The following is a 24,490-nucleotide window of genomic DNA, read 5'->3' on the forward strand; positions in this document are numbered from 1 at the left end:
CAGAGAGTCATCATAAAGAGATTAAATGAGGTACTATACCCAAAGTTCTTAGAACAGTCCTAGGCAAATATTAAACCTTCACTAATTATTAGCTATCATTATTAAATAAATGTGATCAATTTTTTTTTTTTACAGATTAATACAGTTCACCTGAAAACATTTCTATGTTTTGTGAACTCTCAATTGTGTATCTAAGTGACTGAAGTTCTAACCTAATGGAACTTCATGCTCAGTGAAAACCAGTACAATTATATCATGAATGGTACTGAGTTTCTGACAGTTTGGATTTCTTCAGTAGACATCCGGAGACAGTGAAAGATTTTAAAGAAGGGGAATGATGCTACTAGCTTTGATGGGGTGAGAGGAAGGAGATAAGGCATTGGAAGTGTCTGACTGGGCACAGAGGTGGATTCTGTAGAGAAAAAGGACACTGCCCACAAAACCATCTTGGTCTGATTTCATCTGACTGTGCTCTTCTTAAATACTCAGTAAATATTTGCTAAAAGGATGAATAACTGGCATCCTGGATTCTAGATTTCAGTACAGTTCAGGGCTCAAAAGAAATGGCAATGGTTTCTGCTCTTCCCATATGAGCTGACAGTCTTCTTTGACCATAATTCCTTCCATAAAACAAAAAGTTACTGAGTATCATACGATGACTTTGCTCAGTTTCCTGTAATTTTACTTGTGAAGCTGAAAATTAAGTGTTGAAATTTTACAGTTAGGGGACAAAATTTGTGGAGTCTTAAGATAGGAAGTGATCTTGGATGCCATTTAGCTATTTATCTACATTTAACAAAGGCGGGAAGTGGGTGTAGGTAATGTTAGGGACGTAGTTATGGTCACCTAGTTAGTTAACGGTAGAGTTGGTAATGAAATCAAGACATTCCAACACTAACTCTTAGAAATAAAGGATGTTAGAACAGAAGGAAAACATGAGGATTCTTCTGTTCCACATCTGGTGAAGGAACAACCTGAGGCCCAGAGAAATAAGCTATTTGAGCCACACATTTTCATGGGGGCAGAGAGTCTATCTGTAAACTCAGGACTCTTGACTTAGTCCAGTGTCTTTAACCCAGTTATGACCAGAGCACAGTGATGATACCAACTAATCCCTTGGTTGAAAAGGCCATTGACACACATACATTTCAGAATATTTAAACAAATACGCTTGATTATCATGTTCCAGGTCTGTGGTTGAAATCAGTCTGGTTGATTTCTTTCTTCCCACCACAAATCCCCTACTCTCACCTGAGTTCAAGCAAAAGGTACAGACTTAGATTAATGCATTTGAATATACAATTCATGGCAATGTTACTACAGTAAGGCAGGTTCACATACATGAGTGGTAGTCTCTGTTAAGTATGTTCTCTCTAAATCACCCTGAAAATTCCTAGAAATATTGTCTGCACATGAGAAGGATATTCAGTGGGTGGAGTTATTTGGAAAAAAAATTTAAACCTTTATGTCCATAGAGCTCATCTAAGTGCCTCAAGTGTCTTGAACGCAGTGATTGTTCGATAAATATTTGTTGACTTAGAGTCTTCTGACTGAAGCTCATTGATTTGTTCCTCGAGTAGCTGTTTATCAGGTGCCTTGTATAGTCAAAGCAAATGCAAAATTCCTACAACAGAAGCAGGAGTAGCCCAGGAAATTGGAATTTTCATGAGCTTTAAAAATGTCTGGTGAGCTAAGAGTTTCTAAGCTAAGGTTTCCCCTGTACGTGGCACTGAAAAGCATTGCTGGGCTTCCCTGGTGGCGCAGTGGTTGAGAGTCCACCTGCTGATGCAGGGGACGTGTGTTTGTGCCCCGGTCTGGGAGGATCCCGCATGCCGCGGAGCAGCTGGGCCCGTGAGCCATGGCCGCTGAGCCTGCGCGTCTGGAGCCTGTGCTTCGCCACGGGAGAGGGCACAACAGTGAGAGGCCCACGTACCGAAGGAAAAAAAAAAAAGAAAAGCATTGCTGTAATGATACAGGTAATGGCACAAACAAGCCATTTCCTCTCGGCTTGTTTTATAGGAGACATACTTTATCCCTTACAAACAGGAAGATTCTGTTCAGTCCAGCTGTGCTGACATCCAGAACTCCAAAGAAGTCGTGCTTGGTAAACCATCTTGCTAAGAAGCAGAGAAAACTAAAGAGCCTGACACAGTACAAATTGCAGAAGGTTCTGGCAATAAGACAAAGAACCTTCCTGGAGGAAACTGTGAGACATTGTGATTTATGGACCCATCATTGTTACGACTCATAATGAGAGACATCTGTTGCTTTCAGGCCATCAACCTAAATAAATGACTCCACAGAAATGTGAGGATGGCCATAACATGGATTTGCCTGCCATCGGAGAATACATTCCTCCTTAGGACATTTTCCCTTTTCTAGCGGCACTGCAAGATACAATTTGCATGCGCAATATTAATTTTTTAAATTGCAAGTCATCATTTTAAAAAATATTTCATTTCCTTCAGTAATGCTGGCTGCTTTTAGATTTATGCATTCAATTAACAGGAATAATCAATGAATTTTTAAGAGTGCAAAAGTGATCTTTCCACAAATCCCTTTGGACTTTGTAACAAGAATCCCTTGCAAAGGATTGTGCTTAAGTAGATGTTCTCTAATGTTGAAATGTTATTTTTCAGATAAGGATAAAATTTTAATGTGGAGTTGTATCCAATTTGTAGCATGTAATAACTTTCATTTGAGATAATCAAAAAATAAAAGATTTCCATTTGTGCTAAGTGTTTTTTATTTTTATTTATTTACTTATTTATTTTTGGCTCTGTTGGGTTTTCGTTGCTGTGTGCAGGCTTTCTCTAGTTGCGGCGAGCCAGGGCTACTCTTCCTTGTGGTGTGTGGGCTTCTCATTGCGGTGTCTTCTCTTGTTGCAGAGCACGGGCTCTAGAGCGCAGGCTCAGTATTTGTGGTGCACGGGCTTAGCTGCTCTGCGGCATGTGGGATCTTCCCGGACCAGGGCTTGAACCCGTGTCCCCTGCATTGGCAGGCGGATTCTTAACCACTGCACCCTCCATTTGTGCTAAGTGCTTTGATATTAATTGCCTATCAATATATTGTCAGACACTTAGTTTATAGTAAACATCATTCTTTTAAAAAATTCCATGGTTTTTAATAATTTAGAAATATGTGTTAAACAAATGATATTCTAAATTCCTTATCAATTCAGACAAAGGATCCATTACAATCCTGGCATCAGACCCTATGACCAATACCTGTCTGTGGGCTGTTATTAATGAGATGGGGTTGGGGAAGTTGTCACCTATGATATATCCAAACTCATGTAATAGTGGGTCACCCTGTGTTTTCTCCGAATTCTAATTTAATTCTTTGAAAAGTCCATCTTAAGTGAAACTTTCTAATTTGATAATCCATGCCCAAAATTGAAATTTTCAATTTCAATTTCAAACTCAACCTATTAAATATCTAAAGCCAAAAGTGAATCTAATTTTTGTATGAAATAATTAATATTTAAGTGTTGTATACATTCAAAGTGCCTTTTACAGATATTATCCCATGGTGAGGTGGATGTCATTCGTTCATCCATGCATTCACCCTGTTTTGCAGTGAGTATCTAGAGCAACTACTTGTCACTCACTGTTCCACGACCTGTGGATACAGCAGTGAGCAAAGCAGACAAAAACTTCCGTTCCCTTGGAGATGACATTCTAGTGGGAAAAGAGACAGTAAGCAACAACACAAACAAATGAAATATATATTATTAGATGCTCTTGAGAGCTAAAGAGAAACATAAAGAAAAGCCCTGGGGGATATGTAGGGGTTGTCATTTAAGCCAGGGTGGCCAGAGGAAGCCTCACTGAGAAGGTGGCATTTGAATAAAAGCAGAGGTGGTGAGATATTGAGATGGATATTCGGGAGAAAAGAATTCCAGGCAGAGAGAATAACGAGTGAATTCAAAGGCCCAGAGATAGGACTTCCCTGGTGGTCCAGTGGTAAGACTCCAAGCTTCCACTGCAGGGTGTGTGGGTTCAATCCCTGGGTGGGGAACTAAGATCCCACATGCTGCACGGCCAAAAATAAAAAATAAAAAAATAAAATAAAAAAACAAAGGCCCAGAGGCAGCAGCAGGACTGCTGTGCTGGAGGAAGGGCAAGAGGCCAGGACCTCTGGAATGAGGTGAGTGAAGGGGAGGGTCAGTGAAGGACGAGGCAGAGATAGAACAGGAGACGGTGACCTTGGCTTATGCTCTGAGGGGATGGAAGATTCTGTGCAGAGCAGTGAGACGACCTGGCTTACATTTTACCAGGATTACTCTGGCTCATGTTGAAAATACAGCATGGCTGGGGAGTGGAGAAGAGGGGTGGAATCAGGGAGACTTAGTTCAGAGACCACAGCAGTTATTTTGGCACCAGATGATGGTGGATCTTTTAAGTGGAATTGAAGTGAAAAGATGATGGCAAGGAAATGGATGAATTTCTCTGCACCTTAGTTTCCACATTCATTAGAAAGGGAGAACCATAACTCGGGTTGTTGGGAGGTGACGGGTAACACATGCCAAGGCCAGACACGTATTAGATACGTGATGAAAGGTGGCTACTTCAGCTCAGGCTCAATTTATCTGGATAGACTTTTTTTATTTCCTCCCTGTTGTTCAGCTTGTCTCATTGTGCCTACGTTGTGCTTTTATAATACTGTATTTTTAACCCGTATCCTCACATTTTTTTTTATGTTGACATTGTTCACCTGCTCCTCTAGACTCTAACAGTCTGTGGGGCAGGTACCACATCTCACCCCTCTTACATCATCAGCACCTAATACACAGCTGGACACAGAGCAGGATGCAGGACAAGTTTGAGCTGGGCATCCTGCTGAGCGATTGAAGGAGAGACTATAAGGTCCAGTGGCAAATATATCTCTCATTCATCTCTAACAGGTATGTATTATCATTTTGAGTTCCTTGTTTTCTTTCCAATTAAAATAATGTCTAGGGTGGTATTAATTTTCTTAGATGCAGGGGTAGGGGTGATAGTGGAGAGTTCCTGAAAGAGAGAGGAAGAGCAGAAAGAATATTAGATGAGGTTACAGAAAAATCTGGGTTCTAACCTAGATCTGGGTTCTAACCACTTAGTGGATGTGTGACTCTGAGCAAAACATTTAGCTTCTCTAAGCCCTGGATTTCAGATCTGAAAATTGAGGATCATTCCATTTGTCCTAATTTTGAGAGTTGGGAGAATGAGACGTATAATGCATGTGAAAGCTTTGTGGCATATCCAGGACTCACCCATCACAGTTAGAAAGCACTGCGCCTTTGAGAGATGTGGTATCAAGCACACAGTAATACTGCTTGCATTAAGCTAAAGAGTGAACTCTAGGGTATTTGATAATTTGTAAGTAGCTCACTTTTATGATGTATTGAGAATCGTATGCACTGCATACTGTGTATTAATTCTCTGACATAAAGACGAAAAATGTAGAGTCATGCCATGAAAGATTAAACCAAACTCAAGACTGCAAGCATAATTCTAACTGAGAGTAGAATTCACTGATCCACATTTGTACTTACCTCCCTGTGGAAAGAACTGCGAGTAAATCTCTTTGAAGGTGTCTTCATTAACAACCCCGCTGGGGCATTCCTAGAGAAAGTGGTAGAGAGGCAATATGAGCAAAGTGTTCATAAAACTGATTTTTTGCCCATTTGAAATAGAACTGCCTACCGTGCAATGCTGCACCAAGAAAGTTCTCCATCCACCCATTATCACAAAAAGAAAAAAAGCACACTATAAACTTCTCTTTGTTCCAGTTCTCACAGACTGAAAAAAAAAGTTGCTGTTGTAAAAATTTTTGCATAGTATCAGCATCAAAGCTGGTCTGACATGTTAAAAAAAGCACACTGCTGTTTTTAAGAACATGTATGTATATTATCAACGAGGTAGGAAAAAATTACTTTGTTTTTCATATATCAAGGACATTGCACGATGTTTCTGATGTGGTCTTTGCTGGATCTTGGTGCTGTATCCTCTGGAGATGTGCTGGACCCCCATAATCTTTAGTTCAATGAGAAAATGATGTGCTCCCTTTGGGTATAAGGTAGCCCAATAAGTCTCAAACAGAAATAGTTACTAATTTCTGTTAACAGATTGTAGGATTGAACGACAACATTGTTAGCAATAAGTAACTCTGAGTAAGGCAGGACCTGAAGATCTGTTGAATTTCTGGAGAGGAAGGTTTGAAAAGAAACAGGTCTGAACATAATGAATTCCCACCTTTGTCTGGTTGGAGTTATTTAAGACCAAAAGATATTGACCTTGGGAACTCCACTAATGTTGGACTACTGACTTGGTGGGACCAGAGGGTAAAGGTACCCCTCTGAGATTGGGCATTTTCTGTAAAAGGAGCTGCAATCTAAAATGTTAGAAAAGATTTGCCTTGATGCCGAAATCAGGACTAAGTAAGTGGACTTGAGACTGAGGTAAGCGCAAAAACGCTTTCACTCTTTGGAGTTGCAAGAACAATCTGGTCAGGATTCTGAACTGGAGACACTCCTTGAGCAGTGGAGACTGACAATCACAAAATAATCCAACATCAAACCACGTGTGGGACGTTAATCGTACACTGAAAGTAGGGAAGTGATAAGTTCTATCCATTTCTTCTTAGTAGCTTCTTGTGAACAGGTGCATCTTACCTGAGCTCCCTTGCTTCAGTTCTCACAGGACCCCATTTCCCTGCCTTTAGACATGAATATTCTGTATACTTTAAATCTGACACTGTTACTGGGATCTTCAAAAATCATTTGTGGTCTTTAAAGCTTTTCTTAACTCTTAAAATCACTGTCCCTTCATGAATAAACTTGATGTATTAATTTGATCTTTCTTTATTCTAATGAGCCAGTTATTCACAACTATAATGTGCTTCACATGAGGAATTTTCTGTTTTTTCCTTTGTTGGTTTGAAAGGTAGTACCTTTGATATATAAACACAGTTTCGAACAGTAGTTTCAACGTGAACTTGTGTTTACAGAGCTCGTCAATGTGGATTTTCCCCATTTGATCATTATAATAAACCTATGGCTTAGGAATCTCTATTCACCGAGGAAGAACTAGGCTATGCGGTAAAGTGCCTTGTTACTCAGCTAGCCAGTGGGAGAGCTGGAATGTGAGCTTGGAACTTTCCAGATCATCACAAGGTTTTGAATGAAATAAGCCCTGTGGAAATAATGACCCCAAGGACCTAAGAGGATTGGAGCAAAAAAAAGACAGGCAACAACAAATTAGGAAAAAAGCAAGCAAGCAAATTGTGATGGTTAATTTTACATGTCAACTTGTCTGGGCCATATGCCCAATTATTTGGTCAAACATTATTCTGGATCTTTCTATAGGGTGTTTTTGAATGAGGTTTACATTTAAGTTGGTGGATTTTGAGTAAAAGAGATTACCCTCCATAATATGGGTGGGCCTCACCCAATCAGTTGAAGACCTAAATAGAACAAAATGCTATTCTCTCCAGAGCAAAAAGGAATTCTCCAGCACATTGCCTTGGGAGCTAATATGCAACATTGGTTCTTCTTGGTTCTACAGCAGACTGCCTTTGGACTTGAACTGCAATTCCTTCCTGAGTTCCTGAGTCTCCAGTCTGTCTCTCTCCTCCATCAGATTTTAAGTCTTCACAATCATGTGAGCCAATTGCTTAAAATAAATTACTTTCTGTATATATACACATCTATTGGTTTTTGTTTCTCTGGCGAATCCTAACTAATACATAAGCAAATGAACAATCAACAGCTACAACTCCGAAAGGAAAGAAGATGGCATGTAGATAGCTCATCACTCAAAAGTTTTGACTAAATGACTCTGTCTAGTTGGCAGCAACAGAACCAATTTTAAAAGCAAATAAGCACTTTGTAGTTGGACCCTCTCATGCATGGAAATTGTGATTTATTGGCTATTTATCTCTGAGCCATCTGCTGGGGATAGTAAGGCGAGAACAAATAGATGGCTGTCTGCCATCAGGTGGTGAATTTGTGCAAGGTCAAAGCTGGAAATTTGCCTTGGAGTTCAAATGATTCTAGCCAGAGACAAAGATGGGAAATGAACGGACACCTGCAGCCAGCAAACTTGTCAGCTGTCTCTAATCTCTAGATGTATTTGATAGATATATCTTATAATGTGAAATGAAATTCAGAAATTGATGGTCTCATATGTTTGTTTTATGTTTAATCACATGTCTGTATCAAACGAAATCCATCCTCTGCCAACTAAAAACTCCTGGTCAGGGACTTCCCTGGTGGTCCAGTGGTAAAGAATCTGCCTTCCAATACAGGGGACGTGGGTTTGATCCCTGGTTGGAGAACTAAGATCCCACATGCTGTGGAGCAACTAAGCCCACGCGCCACAACTACTGAGCTCTCGCACCTCAGCTAAAGAGCCTGCATGCTACAACTACAGAGTCCATGTGCTCTGTAACCTGTGCACCACAACAAAGAGCCTGCGTACTCAATGAAAGATCCTGGATGCCACAACTAAGGCCCAACGCAGCCCTAAAAATAAATAAATAAATAAATAAATAAATATTTTTTTTTAAATTAAAGACAAAAACTTCTGGTCAAGTTTTAGGGTGGTAAGTCTCATCAAGTGAATTTGTCTTTATCCATCTTATATTTATTACATTAACTTACATCTTTAACCCATGCATACTGTATGTTTATTATTCTAAGAACTTTTCTGGGAAACAAGGCAGCAGCAATAAACAAGTTAAATGTTGTGCCGTCATGGACCTACATCCAAATAGAACAAGAAAGGTCAGAAGCAACATAAAAGAACACACAAAAATAACAATCCATAGAATGGTGATCTTTTATTTATTCTAAAGAGTTCTTATGGGAAAGCAATTCATTTTACTACCTTCAGGTAAAAAAAAATTAATCAGATTTTTTAAGACTCTAGTGATTTACAAAATGGTATGAATGATCTATTCTCTAACTCTTCCCTCACCAGTTTTGTGAAGTCATTTCTGCACAAAAGAGGTATCTCCACCTCTCCATTAAGAATGAATTTGACGAGGTCCTGTGTACAGCTAAGTGTATACCATAAAAGATGTGGCTGTGTTAGGTTAACTCTTGCTGCTATAACAAACATGCTCCCAAATATAACTTAAATATATATAAATTTAAAAGCATTCAGTATATTTCTTGCTTATCCAACAGTCTTGGAGGGTGGGGAACAGATCAGAGTGCTTAAGGGACAGAGGCTAATGAAAGCTTGGCCATCGTCATGTGGCGTCTATGTGATCATTTAATCTGAAGGAGAAAAAGACATTGAAGAGTGAGCATTAAAGGTGTTTATGGACCAGGTCTTAAGGTGGTACATATCCTTTCCACTCTTATATTTTTGGTGAGAAATCACTTAATATGTCCACCCCAAACCACAAGAGAAGGCTCATGCGCCCAGGAAGAAGAGGAGAACACAAACTTGGTGAACTGTTAGCAGTGTCTGTCTCGGAGCCTTATTTGAAAATGCTCCAAATGTCTGTGCTCTGAAATAGTTCTCCCACTGATGCTTTAATAGAACCGTCATCACATCACTTAGCCATATAAATTCTTTTCATTTCCCCTGGAGTCATTTTTAAAGGATGACATTTTCAAATAAACAAGTTCAGTAAGGCCTAGATATCTAAGTATGAATTTGTTAATTAGGATTTCTTCACTCTAAGAGGAAGAACCCAAGAAGCAGTAGGATTCCCAGCTTTAGAGAGAGTGAGGAAAGCTTCACTCGTATATACTTTGAGAAGTTACTATAACCTTCTATAAGCTTTATGGCTTCTATATAATATTTTCTAATGACATTTCATCTGATTATTAGCAAGTGATCATTTCATGAATATATGTTGTCTATAGAAAAAAATAAAGATTACCCTTAATTATGCTACTGTAAAACTATTTTAGTCTTCTATCTAAGCATGTATTAATATGCTGTACAAATAAAATTAGAATAATGTAAGAATATAGTATTGCACCTTCTTTTTTCTTACTGTAACAAAATATCCTGAGCATTTTCCATGTCATCATTATTAATGGCTGCATAATAATGTGTCCATTGCACTTATCATATTGTTGGATATTTAGGGGATTTCAGCATATTTTTGAACTACATAGGAATAACAATGTAATTAACATTCTAGTGCATATATCTGTGATTGCACCTGTGGTTCTTTCTTTACGACTAATCCCAGAAGGAGACTCACAAGACCAAAGGGCTTAAACTATGTTAGGCTCTTCATAATGCACAGTCACATTGATTTCCAGAAAGGCTGTACCCATATGTGATACCACCACTTGTTTATGAGAAAGTTTCACATTGAGAGGGGCTGCTGACCAGTCACGTGGTAATTTGACACTCACCAAATCCCATGAACAAGCAACAGTAATTTGCTTTCCTCATGAATCTAATCATCATTCTGAAAATTATCAGAGGACATCAAGGCATTTGTCCAGATCCCTCCAAGAGATAAAGTGATGTGCAAGTTTTTCATGCAGACAAGGATGCTTTGATGGCAGGCTGCTGGACCACATCACCATAGCTGTTTAATGAGTGTACATTCAATGCCTTCTTACATACATCATCTCTTCTAACATTTTCACTAACCCTGAGGTGAGGAAAACGAAGCTTGCAGAGATTAAAATGAAGAAACCTGTTGGCATCACAATTGTTTTCAGAGGCATACATGTGTTTATTCTTTGAACAAATAGTTATATAGTGCCTTCTGTGCATCGAGCACTGTTCTGGGCAACAAAGATACAGAAGTGAATTTTTTTTTAAATTTTATTTTTGCTTTTATGGAATTTAAAGATTAGTGGAATCAATCTCCCTGACTCCATTCATTGCAATGTTAGCCTTCTGGATTATCATCTTTTTCTCCATCAGGACTGAGAAAGTGGCCTTCTGGTGCACAACATTGTTTGCCTCCAAAGCCACCCATCATGGCTGTGTTGGAGAGAGCCATGTGCAAAAGGCAGACTTTTCAACCCAAACTGGGGATATTGATTAAGAAAAAAATTTTTTAAATTAAAAAAAATGTATCTGTTATGACCAGCGAGTTTCCTTTAGTGCTTCTTAAACCCTTTGCAATGATATGATCAGGATGCAACGAATGTGGAATGAGATTTTCTCAGCACGTAACTGCCATACTTTTGTCAAGTGGTGAAGAGACGCTTGCCTTTTGGGGCCTTGTAGATGTGTTCGTCTCAGCTCCCTTAGGTAGGGTTATGAGAATGTGTCAAGATCAGTTGTAAATGTTCTATGATTACTTTGCTGCTACTAATATCAGCATTAATAAAAGAGATTTTTATAATAATAATTAGCATCATGATGATGATAAGTTAATACATTGTGTTAAATGCTTTACATGGATTTTCTCATGTGAATGGATAGATGCTAGCATTACCTCCATTTTACATGAGCAAACTGTTAGAGAGATACTACCCATGTTCTCATAATTAGAAAATGGCAGAGCCTGGTCTATTGATCACAGAGTCAGGAAACTTGAGTGTTTAAGCAACTTTAGAGATACAGGTTTCCCCTGCTCTCCAAAAGTAGTGTGCTCCTATGAAACCTTCTGTAAGTTGAAATGGCAGAAAACACAGAAGCAATTACCTAGGACACACCTTGCTAATGTGTGCAGAAAATAAGTTGAGATAAAGCAGAGATGCTCACAGACAGTGGGATATTACTCAGTCATAAAAAGAAATGAAATTAAGTTATTTGTAGTGAGGTAAATGGACCTAGAGTCTGTCATACAGAGTCAAGTAAGTCAGAAAGAGAAAAACAAATACTGTATGCTAACACATATATATGGAATCAAAAAAAGAAAAAAAGATACTGATGAACCTAGTTGCAGGGCAGGAATAAAGAGGTAGACATAGAGAATGGACTTGAGGACATGGGGTGGGAGGGGGAAGCTGGGGCGAAGTGAGGGAAGCATTGACATATATACACTACTGAATGTAAAATAGTTGGCTGGTGGGAAGCAGCCGCATAGCACAAGGAGATCTGCTCCGTGGTTTGCAACGACCTAGAGGGGTGAGATAAGGAGTGAGAGGGAGACTCAAGAGGGAGGGGATATGGGGATATATGTATGCGTATGGCTGATTTGCTTTGCTGTGCAACAGAAAATGACACAGTATTGTGAAGCAATTATATTCCAATAAAGATCTATTTTAAAAAAAACAACTATGGAGGCTTGATGCTGAGATGCAAAGTGTAGTTCTTCTTGGGGAAGGAGATTGGTGGTGTTCCTTTATGCTTGAGGTGTGCAGCCTCTATATCAGTTAGCTGCAAAATGAACGCTGAATACTATTTTCACTTTTCGCCTTTTTATATAAAAGTGAAAAATCCTCTTCAGACTTCTTTTGATTAGGGAAAACAGGTACTAATACAGGTCTTTCGTACAGAGAACTTTTGAAAAGCGGGGAATACCTGTAATCCAGTCCAATGGCTTCATTTTAAAAACAAGGAGACTGAGGTTGAGGTTACAGGAATTGCCATAAACCACACGGTGGGCTGCTGAACCTTACCTTGTGTCTGTGTTTCCTGATGTCTAGGCTCATGTGTGGACATTGCAAACACCCTCATGTCCATACAATAGCGGGTATCGTTCTGCCAGGAAGCATTTAGAATAATTTAGTGAAATGCTTATGCTCCTGGGCTCTGGAGTGAAGTAGAAGGACTGCACTGAACCTCTGCTTAAAAGCTGCATGGCTTCAAATTGTTTCATCTAAGTCCTATTGTTCTCCTCTGTAACGTGGGGATAACTATTGACACCAGAGGTGTGTTATGAGAATTAGTAAGGTAACGCACGTTATGTTATTATCTTAGTCCTCTTCTTTGTGCACCGTATTTGCTCATTAAATATGAGCTGTTAGTATAACGTTAATAATCTAGAATTTGGTAAGCAGAACTCCATGATACAGAGAGTCGCTGTAACCTCAACATGGCTATACCAAGGTTAAATGGTATTCATCAAAGCAGTTGAACCCAGTAGAGTACCGGTCTGATATAATGCAATGAGCCTATAAAACAGATATGAGTTATGCCTCCTCCTCTAGTTTTATAAATTGAATCTGCTCTCTCTAATATCATCAGAGTTTACCCTCAAAGGCAGGGGAATACTGCAGTTGTAAATGACAGCTGAGAAGAATAAAGGCTACCATACTGGAAATAAATGTCAGTAGAAACCCAGGAGACTTTTTATTCATTAATTTAAGGAAAAGTTTTCCCTACTAATGCTTAGATGAGTACATTAGAAATAAAGTAGTCCATGAAAAGTGTTGGGAATGGTGCTTTGAAGGGAGATCCACGTATGCATAGGAAATTGCTAAAGAAATTATTTCCTGAGGTGCATTGTGAGTTCCTATATTTTTACCTCTTAAGAAAGCCTTTCAGCATTTCCTTGAAAGTTGTCAGAACTCTGGTGGAATGCTCTAGAAATGGTTACAGTGACATGCTCTAGAAATGGTTACAGATGTATTTTCATGCTAATATTTGTCCACTACTCCACTGGCTAAAATCTCCTCTTCCCATAAATGATTCTGTTCTGATGTATACCATCTCCTCAGGTTCAGAACAATTATTAAACATTTAGGGATACCTCTTCAGGAATCAAAAAAAAAAAAAAAAGGAATTATGGTACAAAAATATCATGGGGAAAAAGTAAAAGTCCTTGTGAAATAAATAACTCCTTGGGAACCCTTTTATGATATCTAAATGTCAGATCTTTTAAGCATCTATGTTTTTCATCAACTCTCACACCTACTCCTCTTGCCAAGGAAGGCATACATGACAATGGTTGTGAGGTGCTTAAGTTGAAAACCTAAGATTTCTACCCACAGAAATGTAATGACATCCATGTTTCATCCAGAGACTGTTTTTTCAGTTATTCTTTCTGACAAAGGAAGTAGACTGACATCTTTGATAAGTAGCACAGCAGACTGTGGGCGGAACAAAAAGGGAACACAAAGACTGGACACTGGGCACTCAGACCAGAGAAGAAAACGAGGGAGACTCACATCACTCCCCAAATAAGAAGAGCATCCATTCTTCTGGCAAAAATAGATGGCAGGTAAGTTGGCCATCTTAGAGTAAGTTACCTTCTTAAGCAGTACAATTGTTACAGACCACACTTAAAGCGAGCTGGGTACGAGTTCATAAGCAGAGACCAGAAAGCATCTTGGACACTTAGAAGAACATGCAGCAATAACCCATGAGATACACCAAAAGGAAACCTGATGAATTGGACAAGACAAGAAGAGGATTTCAGGTGTGTGTCTTTAGGGTTTTTTATCAACAAATTCTTCCTGTTTCCAAACCCATGGGAAGATTGTGTTTCATGAGTCCTTAATGGTTTGCTGGAACCATGTGTCAAACTGCCCAATGAATGGGAAGTAGAAGTGACACTGTAATATTGTGATTTATAATAAGAAACATATGTTTGGTCTGAGTCCCCATTTCTAGCACAGAGCTCCTAAAACCATGAGAGAGATAAAGTTATCTCTTGTTATGTTGATGAGGTGACTTTTGGACCCCACCCAAGGATGGGGGCTGGTTGCCAGAGGAGCCAACCAGGTGATTAGAGCTTGGAACTTCCAGTCCCACCCCCTGACCTCCAGGAAGGGGAAAGGGTCTGGAGATTGAATTCCATCACCAATGGCTAATGATTTAATCAACCACGTTTATGCCATGAAACCTCCCAAACCCCCAAAGGACAAGTTCAGAGAGTTTTGGGGTTTGTGAACACATTGAGAGTTGGGGAGAGTGGCATGCTCGAAGACATATTTGAAATTCATCTGAGAACTCAACTGTTTATGTAATATATGTATATATTTGTTTATACTTAAGTGAATATAATCATGAGCTATTAAGTTCTTATTTTGAGTATGAATCCAACTGTTTATTAATTACTTACTACTTTACAAAGTCATAACTTAAAACTACTTTCAAATTACCACATGGACTCCATCTAATTATTATAGTTAAGATTCTGGTGTCTGGAGTGCCCCCAGATCAGATAAAAAGTCTCTTTATGGGAGGATGCTTAAACGAGTGGTATTTTTGTCTGACTGTGTTTTATGCTACAGATGTATCATAATTGTTTGTATATATTTAACATTTGAGAAAGTGGCTTTTATTTTCTTAGTTTTCAAGATGTGAACATATCAAGCTGAGTTATAGTATAATTATTTCATAGGCAAGACAACTTTTTATCCTTTGAGATTTTAAAAAATATCTCCCATTACTTAGTTGATTAAATTGTGAAAACAAAACACCCCACCACCTCCAGCAAGGATGACTTTCGAAAGGTAGATGAAGTGAATTCACTGATACAATAAAGATGATGGATGGAGACTTTCATTCTCAGAGACGTATCATTGGGAAGCATGACTGTCTTCACATATTATTCCACCCTGATTAATATGTAATCCAATTGGAAAAGCATAGGTTCTTTTAAATTAAATTTCCATTCTCCACTTCCCTCGTTTGAAACTGGGGCTGCTCTGGAAAGTCACTCTCCTAGTAGCATGACAATTTAAAGATGACTTGGTATTGTACAGTTGGAGGAGAATTTTCAAAATTCACATGGTGCAATGCCATGAACTGTACTGCTCTTATCACTAGATTCTGTTTGTGGACTCGTCTTCTCCCTTTAGACTTGGTAAATACCTTGAAGGCAGGGACTGATTTTTATAGAGCCCAGCAGTGTTCACAACAGAGTATTAAAAATGTTTATCTTGAATGGATAAATACAGAAACAATTCTTAGCTTTTAAGAAACTAGAAAATAAACTTGATCTGGCAGTTTCCTTTAAAACTTGTGTGCAAGTTTTTAGAACTCCTTGCACTCCAAAACAATTTTTTTTCTCTGTAATTCTTCTGTTCTCTTCTAGCCAGTTGTGCTGAGGGGGAATTTTTGATGCCTTGTGCTGTATTATTCAAGGTCACCACTTTGTCTTAAATACATCTCTGTCCCTGGACTTTTGAGGTCAAAATCTTGGTTCCACTTCCCAATCCTCGTGACTGCTTATCATAAATATAATCACAGAAATTAAGGGGAGACCACCAGGGTCAAGAGAAAACACTTCTGGGCTTCCCTGGTGGCGCAGTGGTTGAGAGTCTGCCTGCCAATGCAGGGGACACAGGTTCGAGCCCTGGTCTGGGAAGATCCCACATGCCGCAGAGCAACTAGGCCTGTGAGCCACAACTACTGAGCCTGCACGTCTGGAGCTTGTGCTCCACAACAGGAGAGGCTGCGACAGTGAGAGGCCTGCGCACCGCGATGAAGAGTGGCCCCCGCTCGCCACAACTAGAGAAAGCCCACACACAGAAACGAAGACCCAACACAGCCAAAAATAAATAAATAAATAAAATTAAAAAAAAAAAAAAAGAGAAAACACTTCTTAGTTCAACACAAATTTTAAAAACCTTACCGTATTCAACATTTAGGCTGTTAAAAACTCATTTCAGAATGATAAGATTAGCCCTTCAGTTTCCAGAGCATACAACTTGATCACTAAGAACTAAAACTAGCTTTAAATTTTTGTTCCAATATTCCCAGGTATTTGAACTCTTAGCAAGTCATTTATTCTCTCTGTCTGTTTCCTCATCTGTAAAATAACCTCTAAGAAATACTGACATCACAGGGAAATAAAACAAATGAAAATTAAAATAGATAATGAAAAAGGAAAAAAAAAACCTGGATACAACCAACACATTAGATATTTTGCTGCTTCCAAAATTTGCATTAAGAACCTTCTGTATTCCCTGAATATACTCCTTGGGGCCAAAATGAGGCCAAAGTGGTTAAATATGAATTTCAGATTGGAAAAAAAAGGGGGAGAAAGACTTTCCTACTTAATATTGGAAAAGAGATGAGTGCTGGGTGATAATCAAGATTCGACTCAGCTGCTAAAGTGTGGAGATGTAGGCACATCCTCAGCCCCACGAGGCCCCACTGTCACCCAGGATGAAGGAGAAATATAAGGTACAAGGCACACTTTCTCCTCATCTCCAGCTCTATTCTCTAACTGTGTGGAAGAGGGAAATATTATGTGAGATTTACAGCCAAAACAAAAAACCCAAAACACCAAAAAACAGGCTCCAGTTTCAGCTGTACTAACAAAGAAGTCATTGAAATGTCCCAGGATTCTGAGTCTCAGTCTATAAAATGTGAAAAGTAACAGCATTCTATAGTGAAGAAATGGTAACTCATTGCCATCACGTATATAAAGATCCTAGTACTATTCTAAGAATTAGACAAATGTTGATTTCTTTTAACATTCTCTTTTCAAGTCACTTATGTTGATCCTGCAAAATGAAATTGCCCATATTTTGCAGGAAAAGGCTTCCCAGGATCTGGCCCGAGTCCTGAGCCTTTATTGGAACGCGTGTAGAGTTATTTGATTCAAAGAGTATTCAAAAAACGATTTTCCCAACTTTATGCAAAAAGAGGGTTCAATTGGTCGACTCACTGTGTTGCTTACAACACGATTAAATTCTACAGGTACTCAAAATCGTTTGAGGAAAAAAAAGACACAAGTGCCCAGAGAGCTGGTCTGTGTACAGTTTTCAATTGCTGTACAACAATACTACAAACTTGGTGACTTAAAACAACACAAGCTTATTACCTCACAGTTCTGTGGGGAAAGAGTCTGTCATGGCTTGGCTGTGTTCTCCACTCAGGGGCTCACACACAAAATGTTGGCTGACTCTGGTTCTCACCTGGACTTTGTAAACCTCTTCCAAGCTCATTCAGATCTTTGGCAGAATTCAGTTCCTTTTGGTTGTAGGACTGAGGTCCCTGTTACCTTGCAGGCTATTAGCCAGTGGCCTCTGTCAGCATTCTTTTCCCATAAGTTCCTCCATCTTCAAATCAGCAAAGGTGTATTGAGTCCCTCTTACCCACTGATTCTCTCTACTTCCCTTATCATTTAAAGGGCTCATGTGAATAGATCAGACTAATAAGGGTCTCTCCATTTTAAGTTCAACTGATTTGGGACTTCAATTACATCTGCAAAATTTCTCCACAGTAATACCTGGATTAATGTTTAGCTGAATAACCGGGAGACAGGAGTCTTGGGTGGGTCATCTTAGCTATCTGCCTACCACATCTGCTTTGTCTCAGTATGGGCTGACTTTGGTTTTCATAGCAGTTTCTGTCTAACAGTCTTTTCTATAGTTACATTTACAGTATATCAAACAACAGAAACTCTTCAGACTTGTACAAATACTGTACTATTTTCACCACAACTAGCAACTATACTACTTGCAGTCCTAATTTAACCAGATTTGGAAGGAATATATCCTGTCGAGGCTGTGCTCAGCTGCGTACAGGACCAGCTGAGACTGCAAAACTGAGTATTTTTTTAATGAATGCTATGAACAGTATTCCATATGCTGAGGTGTGCCCTGTCCTTATTTATTTCTGCCCTATATCACCAAGGTCATTATGCAGATTTTATGAACTGATTAGATCACTTTCAAATTGGCATGCCATCAGCCTAATGATATTGAAAAAAAAAAATCTACTTAAAAAATCATGGGCTTCCCTGGTGGCGCAGTGGTTGAGAGTCCGCCTGCCGATGCAGGGGACACGGGTTCGTGCCCCGGTCCGGGAAGATCCCACATGCCGCGGAGCGGCTGGGCCCGTGAGCCATGGCCGCTGAGCCTGCGCATCCGGAGCCTGTGCTCCGCCACGGGAGAGGCCACAGCGGTGAGAGGCCCGTGTACCGCAAAAAAAACCAACAACACAAAATCATGTAATTTTTCAATCAGAAAGAATAAAACACTAAGATGATATTCATGTACATGTACAGACATAAACACAATTGTAAGAGAATCTATTTTCTGAAGCTTTGCAATAACCATATACTCTTTCAGTCTAATTTTCCCCACCTACCAAATTGGCTGGATTCTGGCTCTTTGATGACTTCATTGTGTCTGTTGTCTCTTGACTTCTTGTGTGAGAATATACATTTTCCTCATTCTGTAAGCTGTTTTTATTTATTGGTTTTCAGTTCTTTGCAGTCAAAGACACTTTAACATAAGCAATAACCTTTTGTCATTTTATTACATCTCTCTACAGAACGGGGAAATGAAAATGAGTTCTCTTTATTGGTTTCTGACAAATTTAGTGGAAGTTCTACCGGACCCAGAAGAATAAGCTAGAGATTACAGTGGTATGTGTGTGTATGGGGTTGATTTGATTGCCTAGGTCCAGATATTTGAAAAACCCATTCTAAGGTATATCCAAAGAAGCTGTGAAGGAGTGTAGAGGTTGGAGGATTAACAGAAGTGATGTTTAATGTTCACCTGTGGTCTGCTGGACACTGAGCCTGATGGTGTAGGAGATACATGTAATCATTAAACCCTCATAACAAGTAGAGGAGGTAGATATTTTCTCACATGGTATATAACAAATGAGCTCAGAGGAGTTTAAGAAACTTCCCCAAGATCAGACAGATATTAGGCAGTAGGAGAGATCTGAACCTGAGTTTGACTATAAAGCCTTTATACCTTACAAACCTGCCATCTCTGAAAAGCAAGTGTAACTACAGAAAAGAAAAATAAACGAATAGAGAACTAATTATCCCAATATTTTTCATCCCTATTAATTCACCGAAAAATCATTAATCAATGATTCAACAAATATTCCTAAACCACCAAGCACAGTCCCCATCCATTTGGAGTTTACAGTCCATCAGGGAGAAGGGTATTATTCAAATATTCACACAAATACATATCATATTAAAACCCATGGGGGCAAAGCAGCATGAAAAATCAAACTGCTTTTCATAAACGAATTCAAATGTCACAGGTGAGGAGATGTAGGGTAGCAGTTCAAGTCCTCTGGTCATTGGCTTTCGTGAGGGAGGGGGAAGACATGGTCAATCCAGCTCTAAACACATTTTATTACAGATTTATTTACCTCTACTTTCTTATTATCAGTTCTGAGAAAGGAATGCTCTGTCCCTTTCTCACATAGTTGCCTCTCATCAAGTTACAATTTCAGGAGCAGCCCTGAGTCTCTGAAGCTTAGCTGTAAGTCAAAGGAATGTTTATTCTCTTTAATTAACTTCCCTTTGTTGCAAATACTAGAGAAGTTTCTACCCACTGCCTTCTGGTGATTCTTCAGAAGTTCTTCTCTAAAGGGGACAACAACAGCCAGACATGGAAGCAAGGTTAATGTCCACTGACAGATTAATGGATAAAGAAGACGTGGTACATATATATAATGGAATGCTACTCAGCCATAAAAAAAGAATGAAATAATGCCATTTTCAGCAACATGGATGGACCTGGAGATTACCATACTAAGTGAAGTAAGTCAGACAGAGAAAGACAGATATCATGATACTGCTTATATGCGGAATCTAAAAAAAATGATATAAATGAACTTATTTACGAAACAGAAACAGGCTCACAGACTTAGAGAAAAAATTCATGGTCACCAGTGAGGAGGGGTGACCCCCTGGGGGGAAAGATAGATTGGGAGTTTGGGACTGACGCATACATACTGCTATCTTTAAAATAGATACCAACAAGGGCCTACTGTCCTTGTCCTAGCACAGGGAACTCCGCTCAATATTCTGTAATAACCTAAATGGAAAAAGAATTTGAAAACGAATAGATACATGTGTATGTATAACTGAAGCACTTTGCTGTACACCAGAAACCAACACAACATTGTTAATCAACGATACTCCAATATAAAATAAAAATTTTTTTAAAAGTGGGGGGGCAATTAGCCAGGGTCACAAAAGCTGCCTGAGAGGACAATGTGTCTCGACCTGTACTGTTTCCAGGCTCCCAAGGCGGCGGAGTGGCCCCAGAGACCTCGGCCTGCTAACTGTCAGTCGTAGAGCACATCACATGGCCCTCTGGAGCTTCGGGGACCCGCGGGACGCGCGGCCTCATTCTCCGAGTGTTTCATTACAGTGTTGAGGCACAAGGGGGCAGCAGTGTCCTCCACGATCGCTAGAAATTCCATTTCTAGTTCATACACTTCGGCAGTTCTTTCCATTCCCTAAGCTTGGGGCAAGTTGGAGTAGATTTCTCTCCAGAAAGATATTTTCTCTTTATGAAACGTGGCAGGAGAGCTCTTGTTCCCAAATTAGGTAGAAACAAAATTAACTATTTCAGGGAAAGGGACCCAGAGACTGTCTCCTTTCTGGATATTATAGTTGGAATAAGTCAGCCTAAAACTGCAATCTCTTTTTAGGCAGTTGGGCAGCCCTTAATTTTAGTCACCAAAAATCTGTAGGTTGTAGGCCTAAGGAAACAAGTAAACAAACAAGACAGCCACAAAAATTCTAAAGTTTGAGTATGAAAGTCTTATAAATTTGCTTTTAAGTACATGTGGGCTCTGCTTGTTTGGTTATTTATTGAGGAAAGTTTTAAATCCTCCGTAAAACAGAAATAATGATAATACCTATCTTGGGGTTATTATAAGGCTTAAAAAAAGATAACCCATATATAGTGTTTAGTGTGATACTTGGCATTAACTATGACAGGGATTATTTGTATAATGGTGGGGATATTCATTATGAATCTTTTTAGGTTTTGTTGTTGTTTTCACCTTTATCAAGGATATTAAATTTATCTTTATTAAATGCCATCTGCTTATTCATCTCAAAGGGTTTTTTATAATCCCAAACCAATCTTCCATTTTCTTAGTTGCTCTAGGATATAGCTTTTGGAATTTGATGTCCCTGGCTTAAAATCCACTCATATCACTTACTAGTTGTGGGACTTTGAATAAATTACTTAACTTCTGTGATCCTGAGTTTTCCCATCATTCATTTATTCATCACATAGTTTTGAAAATATAGTATATGTCAGAGAGTGTAATAAGTGCTGGGGATAAAATAATCAACAAGACAGATGAAGCCCCCCCATGGGGAGCTTAGAAGCTTATCAGAGAAGGTACACATAAAACAAAGAGCTGCACAGATAATCATTTAGCGTTGTGATAAATGCTACAAAGGAAGTACAGGAGACCTACCTGAGGAAGTCCCACTTAAATGACTTTCAAGGATGAGTAGAAGTTAGCAAGAGCCGGGGTAGAAGCCAAGGGCCCGTACATAGCCTGGGATTTGTTCAAGGACTAAAGTGATGACAAATGTGTCAGAAGTGATAGTCTCAGAAAAAGTTAGTTCAAGGCCTCCTAGATGGGTTAAGGATCTAGGTCTTTACCAGTCATATGATGGGGATAATATACGTGCTTTACAGGGCTCTGGAGAGAATTAACATAATTTACCTAAAGTGCCCAGCAAAAGTCCCAATCATATTATACATAATCAATATGGCCGTTTTCTTTTTGTCCTACCAGGGCTGAATTTCTAACTCTGATATAGTATTTTTTCAACACGTAATTATTTCGCATCTACTCTGTACCAGGCTCTTTGCTGCAAGCTGAACAGACAGAAGGGGCAAAAGAGACATGGTCTTGCCCTTGCCTTGATCAATCTTTCCACTGATCAGCTATTAGGTTCTTTGCGTTGTGTAAATTTATTTCAGCTGAACAAGAGTTTCAGCATAGCTGAGACATGAAATCTCCTGCTCCCATCTCCCAATACAGAAAAAAATCAAACACACAGAATAAATTCACATTACTGTGGATTACAATGTAAATAACTCAGGATTATATAATTTGTAAGTAGGCGTTACTTCTGCATCCTTCTTTGCTTTAGCTAATGATTAATAATAATGATGATGCTAATTTCTACAGTGCATACCTGTACATGGTACAGTTGATTAGGCTGGATCTCTATACTGTTGAAAGGGCTAATAAGACCTCCATGATAATATCTGAGGCACTGGAGGGTTAGAAGACTGGTGAGCTGTTAGATGTAGCTAATGCCTGTGTGGATATGTTTACCCTAAAACCGAAGTACTCTAACTCGTATTCTTCTCTGCTTACCTGTTTTAATATATTATATAGTGCATATTTATTTATTTATTTAACACATAAAAATCTTGACTTCTCAAAAATATTCCAGGCATAGAAAAGAACCATCAAATCACAAAACTCTACTACTTTTACTCTTCATTTATATCTGCACTTCTTCATTTTTAGAGCTCATAGATATTCAAGACATTTATTTGTAAGTATGGTGAAGGCATTATTCCCATCAGCAAGAGATCCTCTTCAAAATTCATGCTATATAAGTTTGTGATAATTTGTACTCTCTTTAGTGAGGCATAAAGCTACAGGCTTTATGTTCTCGCCACATACTGAAGGAAAAGCAATGCATGTTTTCCTCAGTATTTCACAGATATTTTCATTCTCTGGTTCATCTGCTGTTAATCTTAGTGCTTCCCAGAAAGAGATTAATGTTTGGAGTTAATGATGGTAGCTTTGCCTCATGTTTTCTCTGTTTTTGTTATTTTTGTTGGGAGATGAGGAGGCTTGAATTGTTTGGTCCCTATACAAGCTTCTGAAAATATTCCAGAAATCTTTTGCATTTTTTAAGGGTGAAAGAGACTTGAATAGGTTTAGAGGATATAGGGAAGCAGCCAGGAGAGAGAGGATGGGGAGAAATTACAGATATAGGTAAAGAGGGAGCAAGATGTCTGAGGGAATGGGATTAAGAACAAGGGAAATTGACCAACCTCTTGTTTTATACTGGAAAGAATAAATCCGTAAATAAACCTAAATCAAGTGCCAACTACGCTTTAGACCTTGATCTGGGGACTGAGGATGTGGTGACGACTGATGAAGATAGACAAAATCCCTCTGTTCATAACTCTCTGTGGGAGCAAAGATGTTTCTGCACATGCATTTACTGATGGAATCAGGAGAGCTTTGCAGGATGTATAGTTCTAACTGAAGTGAAGCGTAGAGGAGGAGATATTTGATCATGGGAAAGTAATGAGACTGTCAGCTTGTGTGTGAACGCTGTAAATAAATAGTGACGGTTAGGCAAGTAGTAGAAGAGTGAAGAGAGAAGACTGTTGGCTGAGTTGGATTTTTGCCACGTGGGTATTGTGATAGGCAAAAAAATGCCCCCCCCAAAGACATTCACACCCTAATCCCTGGAAACTGTGAATATTACCTTATATTTTGCAGGTGTGTTTAATTTAAGGATCTTGAGATAGAGAGATTAGCCTGGATTATCCAGGTGGGCCCTAAATGCCATTACAAGTGTCCTTGTAAAAGAGAGGCAGAGAGATTTGACACACATGTAGAGGAGGCGGCAATGTGAAGATGAAGCTGAGAGAACTTTGAAGATGCTGGTCTTAAAAATCGGGTGATGCAGTCCCAAGCCAAGGTAGGCTGGCACCCACCAGAAACTGGAAGAGGCAAGCATTAAATCTTCTCCCAGAGCCTCTGGAGAGAGCATAGCCCTGCCAACGCCACGATTTTGGCTCAGTGTTACTGATTTCACACTGCTGGCCTCAGACTGTGAGGGAAAAATGTCTGTTGTTAGCCACCCATTTTGTGGTATTTTGTTACAGCAGCCCTAGGAAATTGAT

At 39.2% G+C, this 24,490-nt stretch overlaps 1 protein-coding gene across 1 annotated transcript in view; it reads right to left on the bottom strand.

Moving 5' to 3' along the window:
• Window positions 1-24,490, bottom strand: part of KCNIP4 (potassium voltage-gated channel interacting protein 4) — a 100,149-nt gene that overhangs the window by 18,950 nt on the left and 56,709 nt on the right. Inside the window, exon 2 of the mRNA XM_089911714.1 lies at window positions 5,537-5,606. Within this exon, the coding sequence (XP_089767840.1) occupies window positions 5,537-5,606 (70 nt within the window). The remainder of the gene's footprint in view (window positions 1-5,536; window positions 5,607-24,490) is intronic.

Source organism: Delphinapterus leucas, chromosome 5, assembly GCF_059928025.1.
Source record: "Delphinapterus leucas isolate spDelLeu-1000000601 "Yukka" chromosome 5, BTC_Dleu_Yukka2, whole genome shotgun sequence".
NCBI lineage: Eukaryota > Metazoa > Chordata > Mammalia > Artiodactyla > Monodontidae > Delphinapterus > Delphinapterus leucas.